The following is a 7,243-nucleotide window of genomic DNA, read 5'->3' as shown; positions in this document are numbered from 1 at the left end:
CTTTTCTTGTGTGTATATTCACTTTCTGCTCTCTATTAATATCACAACATCATCATTTGCATCAAAACACATTGTAAGCTGGGCATGCATATAGCCCTCCAACTCAGGATGTAACTCTCCTTGCACTGTCCACACACAATGAATGCTGATGGAGAGACATGATAGGTTATCCTGTAGGGAAGGCTGGTCAGATGAAATAGCTACTTGGTATTCTATCCCTCTGCAAAGCATGACACACAGGAGAGGGATGCCGGCAAATATGCAAATGATGAAATACTTCATATATTTTGTGGCCCTGTGAAGTTCATCAGCAACAGAAATGGTATGCAGATGTATTTGTGATGTGTGAGGTCTGTGAAAATATCATTTAAAACATCACAAATGCTTTCAGGAACCTGCATCTGACAGTATAATATAGATGTATATATGAATATGTGTATATATATTTACACATATGTACATATATTTTCCCTGTGGTGGTGAAAAGTAGCTGTACTGTACCATACTGTACTGAAGTACTATTCTAATGTCCTTTACTTAAGTATTGTAGTTTCACTATAGACTACTCACTCATTTACTTACTCCCCTTTTTATCTGACAGCTGTAGCTACTTGTTAATTCGAGGGCATCAACGTTTTATATTCATGAGAGGTTTATAAAATGTGATGTATTGTTAGGGATGAAGCTGCCCAGAAACACAATGATTGTTTTATATTAGTCTTCACCCTTTGGCTCTAAACATAAGGACTGCTCTCAAATCATATTGACTTTCTCTCTTCTTAAAAAACTCTTGGACACTTAGAGGAACAAATTTGTTTTTGTGCTGAATTGTGCCGTTTCAAAAGTCTCTGAATTGTACAGGTTTATATTTTACAACAAGAAGGTTCTGCGTGGAGATCTCCTTGTGCCTCTGTGGGTTTCCTCCCGGTACGCCGACTTCCTCCCACAATCCAAAGTCATGCAGGTTAGGTCGATTGGTGACTCTACATTTCTCTATGTTATCCCTGTCGTACACTGGTGGCTTGTCCAGGGTCAACTGGGATTGGCTCCAGCCCCTCTGCGACCCTAAAAGGATAGGTGGTATGGCTAATGAAAGACCAAAAAAATATTGAGTATACAGTAGTCTATATTATTGACAAGTTTGTGTTTGTTCTTTTGTCCTCTCCCATACTTCCGCAGATGTATTTGAACAACACAAATTGTATAATGTAGCTAAATGTGACAAGTACTTAATTTTGATTAGTGTGCGATAGACTGCTTTGACATATTTTAGTGGTTTCCAGCATATTTACTCCAAATAATTTGATTTCAGACACTTTCAATATCAGCATCACTAACCACATCACTTACATTTGTTCTATAAATCTGATACACAATCACCAAAGACGATGAATGACTTGCTTAAATTCAGAGGTTGAAATCTATCTCCACAGAATCTAGAATTTACCACATCAAAAATTATAAACTTGTATAAAATGAAAATAAAGATAAAATTCAACTTCAATTAGTACTCCAATAATTTAGCATTACCCTCCAAAAACAAAGTCAGACTCTTTATGCATAGTTAAAAAAAAAGATTATAATCAATGCAGCGGAACCAGAGATATTGTCTTTCTTTATTCCACACATTCTTCCTCCTTGTCAAAACTTGCCCCCTACATTACCCACAATGCAACTCAAGAGCTGACAGTTAAGCTGGAGGTTCAGGTGTGGGATGCTAGTAGCAGCTGATGTAGCGGAGCCTCCAGCCTCAAGCAGAGAGGTGTAGTGAGCTCACTTCTTTCTAAACTCCACACCCCCAGTATCTTGTATTGTTCAGCCCCAGCCGATGCTGACTCAAGTGACATCACTTGAGGCAGCTAATCATATTTTGTCTATCTCTCTGGAGCCAAAAGGCTTTATCTGACCCCTAAACAGACTGGTGTTGATATTGATGGTGTTCCTCTTTAAATTTTGGAAAAAACTTACCAGCTATGACATAAAATGCTGCATTTAGGCGTGTACAGAAATGCATCCGTAATAATAATCCAATGATATAATGTAACACTGACAAGGACCATTTCCAATAATAAACACTTTTGATACTTTAAGGTCATTTTTGGATCTGAACAATGTACTTCTTCCACCATTATACTATCCTGAGTGCTGGTTCACGTAGTTGTTTATGTGTTTCAGTCATTCATAAGGAAGAAACAAGTCCCACTGACAGTGATAGGGATCGAACCACACAGGCGTTTGCCTGTCTTCAGTGACTTCAGTGGCCTTGTTCTCCTCTGCGAAGTTCATCAGAGTTCATCTTCTTTGTCCCCGCTTAGCTGAGGCTGGCTACTGTCTCCATCCTTGTCTCGCTCATCTCTCCTCACCCCTGTCCCTCCCCAGGTCTGCTTCCATCACGTCCTGAGGGAAACCGGCTCCACACTCACACCCCCACACACACACACACACACACACACACACACACGTACACACACACACACACACAAACACACACCTCCCCCACCCCTGACTGTCCCTCAACCAAAACCGGCCTCACCCTGCCTCTCCCTCTTCTCTTTGGCTGCAGCCTCTTCATGTGATGTCATTGAGGAGAAGTACGGCCTTTTTGGTGAGTGTGTGTGTGTGTGTGTGTGTGTGTGTGTGTGTGTGTGTGTGTGTGTGTGCGTGTAACTGAGTGTGTGGTATGTGTCTGTGTGAGTCAGTGAGTGCAGGGGTGTGTATGTGTGTGAGTATGTGACAGGGAAATAGAGAGAGAGAGAGAGAGAGAGAGAGAGAGAGGGAGAGAGAGGAACGACAGACAGAAGGAAAGAAAGGCACAAGTGTCAGGTTTCTTTTTTCAATTCAGAGGCTCAACTCCTTGTTTTTAATCTAGAAAAGAGGGTGAAAAGAGCAGGAAAGGAGAGGAGATAGCTGGGAATTTGAGCTGCTGACAGCTGGGTTTTGTCCCTTCTCTCCTCACCCCTTTCTCTTTCTTTTTTCTCCCCTTCTTTCTTCCTCTTTTAACTGTGTCAAGGCTGAGTCCACAAAGCATTTGATGAAAGCAAATATAAAGCAGACTGTAAAATGATGCTTATTTATATGACTTTACATCTAGAGGACTTGATTAGAGATGCTGCCTGTCTCCTTTTTTTTCCCACTGATGATAGTATTTACTGCTCAAATCACATTTTTCTCTCTTCCTGTGACGTCTCACTCACCACATCCTGGTTTTGACTTCACAAGACTTCGACATCTCTGCAGTTTAACGGTTTTCCTGTCAATTTTCAGCTCTCACACATATGCACACGTATGCTCTCGTAGGATATATTTTCTCACTACGCCAGCTTAAGCGCACACACATACACACACACTGTATGATAAATAATTACATGCTATCATGGTAGGCTACTGTCCAATCTGTGGGAAGCCCGTCTACTTTGGTGAGTCTGACCTCTTTCTTTTTTTTTACTCTAGACGTTTGTCTTCCTCTGTCTGCCTGGCATCTTCTCTCTGTACCGCCGTTGATTTCTCTCTCACTTGCCTTCACTCAGTGTCTATATTTGTCTTGTGTCACTTAAATAAAAAAAAAGTAAAAATAAGAAATGATCTTAATTAGGAAAAGAAAGGAACAGGTGAAGATACTATTAACGATTGTTAATGACATCTTGTACAGTGGACCTTCTAACCCGCCAAGCACAAACTATGGCAGTCTTGAGGAGTACCAATGTCAGTGCAATGGTATTATGCAAATATAGCTAAGCCATTGCAACAGCATTAGTGATGTTACACCTGTTCTGTGATGATAATGATACATTTTCTGAATAGGCATGACATGTTATAATATCTTAATAAAGGCCAGTGTTATCCGCTTTGATATGTGCTAAAAAAAAAAAAGGCTTAAATAGAGGACATTTTCTCCCAGGCTTTTATTGCTTCTCTTGTGCATATGCACAGTTCCATGATGACAACAGGATGTGGGTCTAGCCAAACATGCGTGCATGCTGTTCTTTGGGTTTCCTCCTTACCTTCAGTGTCTTTTAGTCAAATCCTCACCCACACTCAGAACTCAGTATTCGATTCACGTAAACCAACTATTTCAAGTCTATTTTGCTGTTCTTTTACTGCTATGTGCCAGCTAAGTTCAAATGCTCTGATGTGACCTGGCCTACTTACCTCTTTTCCTCCAACACCACACACTGTGGCCTATTTGTGCTAAGGAGAGTAACAACCTGTATGTTCTGAACCAGACACACTCACACAGTCATGTTCGTTGTTGATCAGATGAAAAAATATCCAAAATATTATTTAATTGATCTGATTTTCAAATCCCCCAAAAAACAGACATAATGTGATATAAAATACTGAGTGTATGTTTCCAAATGCAAGACTCCTCTGACCTTTTGGAAGTTCTATAAAAAAATAAAATAAAAATAAAAAATCCAGCCCTGCCTCTCATTAACACAGCCCTCATCTTTCTTTGGTCCAGGTGAGAAGAAGAGGTCCTTAGGGAGGGACTACCACCCTCTGTGTCTGAAGTGTCAGAAGTGCAACAGACAGCTCACAGCTGGACAACATGCTGAGGTAAATGAGGACAAAGAATGAAGAAATATATGAGAGAAATAGTAAAGACAAAAAGTGATTGAATGAATAAAGAGGAAAATCAAATACATGTATAATGCTTTAAATATGTCCCACTAATTGTATTTCAGTATGATGAGAAGCCATACTGCTCTCACTGCTACCTGAAGATGTTTGGTCCAAGAGGTACTGCCTTTACACTTTGAATACACATACACATACACTGACACACACACACACACACACACACACACACATACACACACACACACATACACACACACACACACACACACACACACACACACACACACACACACACACAGGCTCACATTTCCAATTTCTGAATCTCTTTTCTCCGTGTGAATCTCTCTTGACAGGTAACAGGTGACTGGTGTCGCCATGGCAGAGTGCATCCCCTCCACAGGAACCAGACTGAGCTGAAATGGACAAATGCTGACTTAGAAAGACACGCAGGGCCTGTTTATTGGCCAAAAATGACAAACGTAATAAATAGATATGAATGACAGATAGACTTATTAACTTTAGTTGACTATCATTTACACTTCCAAAAAATTTAATATTTATAAATGTGTAATGACCATGTAATGCCACATGTATGTGATTGTTCACTTTTATAATGTAACTTAATTTTGCATGTAGAAAATTATAAGTCAGTACTGATGAATGCATTTTAAACATTCTAACATCAAACCCTGCTGGCTGTCTGAGTCTGTTTGTTGGAGTTTGTAGACTTTGCAATCAGGAGCCCACAAGCTTACACTTGGATGTATTTGCTCACACACTAAAAAATACTCTAATCACCGACAACACATATGCACACAAAAAAAATGAGTTGAGCTATAGGGTTCTCCCTCTCTCCCTCATCAAGCAGCCAGGGGGGGAGTGAAGGAAGGAAGCAGGAATGGATGAGGGTGGTTGCTGTTGGCAGAGTAAACCAGATCTTATGCCAGCAGAATCTGCTGGAATGGGTGCTACGGTGAGGCAAAGACGGATCTCTCTTTCTCTCTCTCTCTCTGTCACACACACACACACACACACACACACACACACACACACACACACACACACACACACACACACACACACACACGCATTCATGCAGTGAGTGTGTCTACAGTGTGCCTTGACTGCTGCAGGGGCTTTTCACCCAGTGGTGGGTGAAGTACATAGGTTTCACACACACACACACACACACACACACACACACACACACACACACACACACACACACACACACACACACACACACACACACACACACACACACACACACACACACACAAAGAGAATGAGGGAGATGTGCTGATGTGCTTCTCTGTAAAGTGTCATGTGTCACATGAGTGACATTTCAGGTATTTGTCCTTGAAGAATGGAGGGATACAGACATAAAGGGTGAAGAAGGCTGAGTCACACACAGTATGGAGGAGGCTGATGGACAAGGGAAGAGAGGACTGATTGGATTATTTTAAACATGTAGCAAAGAGCTGGCAGAGGGATGCCTGTGTGTCTCTTTAGCATGTCTTTGAACCTGTCCATCTCCCTCTCGAGCCCCAAGATCCCTCCTTCATCCTCCCTCCTCCTCTACCCTGCACTCTTCCCCTCCCTCCCTCCTCCCTCCATGTCTCCTTCACCCCCTAACCCCCTACCTTGATAGATCACATGACTGCTGTGATACCAGCTGGCTGACTGCTCATTTGCATGTGTTTCAGCTACTCCCTTATTATAGAGCTGGGTGGTGGTGGAGGGGCTGAGTTATAGGTGGAGAGGGGCTGAGGGTTAAGGGAGAGCTGGTGCTGTGCAGACCACTGTGTGATTGAGTGGAACTGAGAGAATAGAAAGAAAAGAGAAAGACCACTCATTTATAGGAGAGATAGGAAGAGAGCAGGGGAAATAAAATAAAGGAATGGAAAATTACTGCATTAAGCCTGGCAAAGTTAATGCAGAGGTTCTTCAACCTGCATTAATCCACCTTGGGCCCAAGCTGAAAAATGGAGCTTAGTAAAATTTATCATTATCTTTCCACATGGTGGCTCCACCACAAAAAGGCCCATTTGTGATCCTAACCTTAGTTAGTCAGAGACAGGATGTAGGTAGGCAAGGAATTACTCCTATGCTGGACAAATATTAAGAATGATAAGAAATCAAAATTGGCCTATAAGGAACACCAATATTTTACATCAAAGAAAAAAAAAAAACAGTAAATAAAGTATGTTTCTAAATAAAAGCTCTTTTACGTGGGATTCAACATATTTTTGCAGCAGTCTTCATTTATGTATCTCTGTCGACATCTAGTGGCCTTACAAATAACTGCTATATGTCACAGGGAGGCAAGCAGTAACATGAAAGAATGGACAGTGAAGGCATCAGTGTACTTGTTTGGGAGATGTCTTCAACATTTTAATGTGTGAGGATGAACTAAAATACCAGTGTTGTTTTTGTGACATAGTGTCCCTTTTTAATTGTTAGTTTAACCCACATCGAGGCATTTAAAAAGTCTACCCACTTCCTCAAATTATTTTAGGGTTACGATTTGGGAAAAGTCTTATAGTCGTAAGAAAAGTCGTATAGTCTTAATAAGGCATTAAAAACGTAGCCTGTACACGAGCATACACCGCGATTTTCTTACTTATTCCATGAAGCTGAAATATACTAAAGGTCACAGCAG

The 7,243-nt window shown here is 41.1% G+C and overlaps 1 protein-coding gene across 1 annotated transcript; it reads left to right on the top strand.

The window, feature by feature from the left end:
• Window positions 1-3,180: 3,180 nt before the first annotated feature.
• On the top strand, window positions 3,181-5,362 carry zgc:195282 (uncharacterized protein LOC100192223 homolog). The gene is made up of 4 exons (XM_056372274.1): window positions 3,181-3,416; window positions 4,463-4,557; window positions 4,686-4,740; window positions 4,935-5,362. Exons 1-4 carry the CDS (start codon window positions 3,374-3,376, stop codon window positions 4,943-4,945), a joined length of 204 nt encoding a protein of 67 aa, XP_056228249.1. The 5' UTR covers window positions 3,181-3,373; the 3' UTR covers window positions 4,946-5,362.
• Window positions 5,363-7,243: the final 1,881 nt, after the last annotated feature.

This window comes from Seriola aureovittata, chromosome 3 (genome assembly GCF_021018895.1).
Source record: "Seriola aureovittata isolate HTS-2021-v1 ecotype China chromosome 3, ASM2101889v1, whole genome shotgun sequence".
Taxonomy (NCBI): domain Eukaryota; kingdom Metazoa; phylum Chordata; class Actinopteri; order Carangiformes; family Carangidae; genus Seriola; species Seriola aureovittata.
The sequence above is the reverse complement of the archived record's forward strand: the minus strand, read 5'-3'. Positions and strand labels throughout refer to the sequence as shown.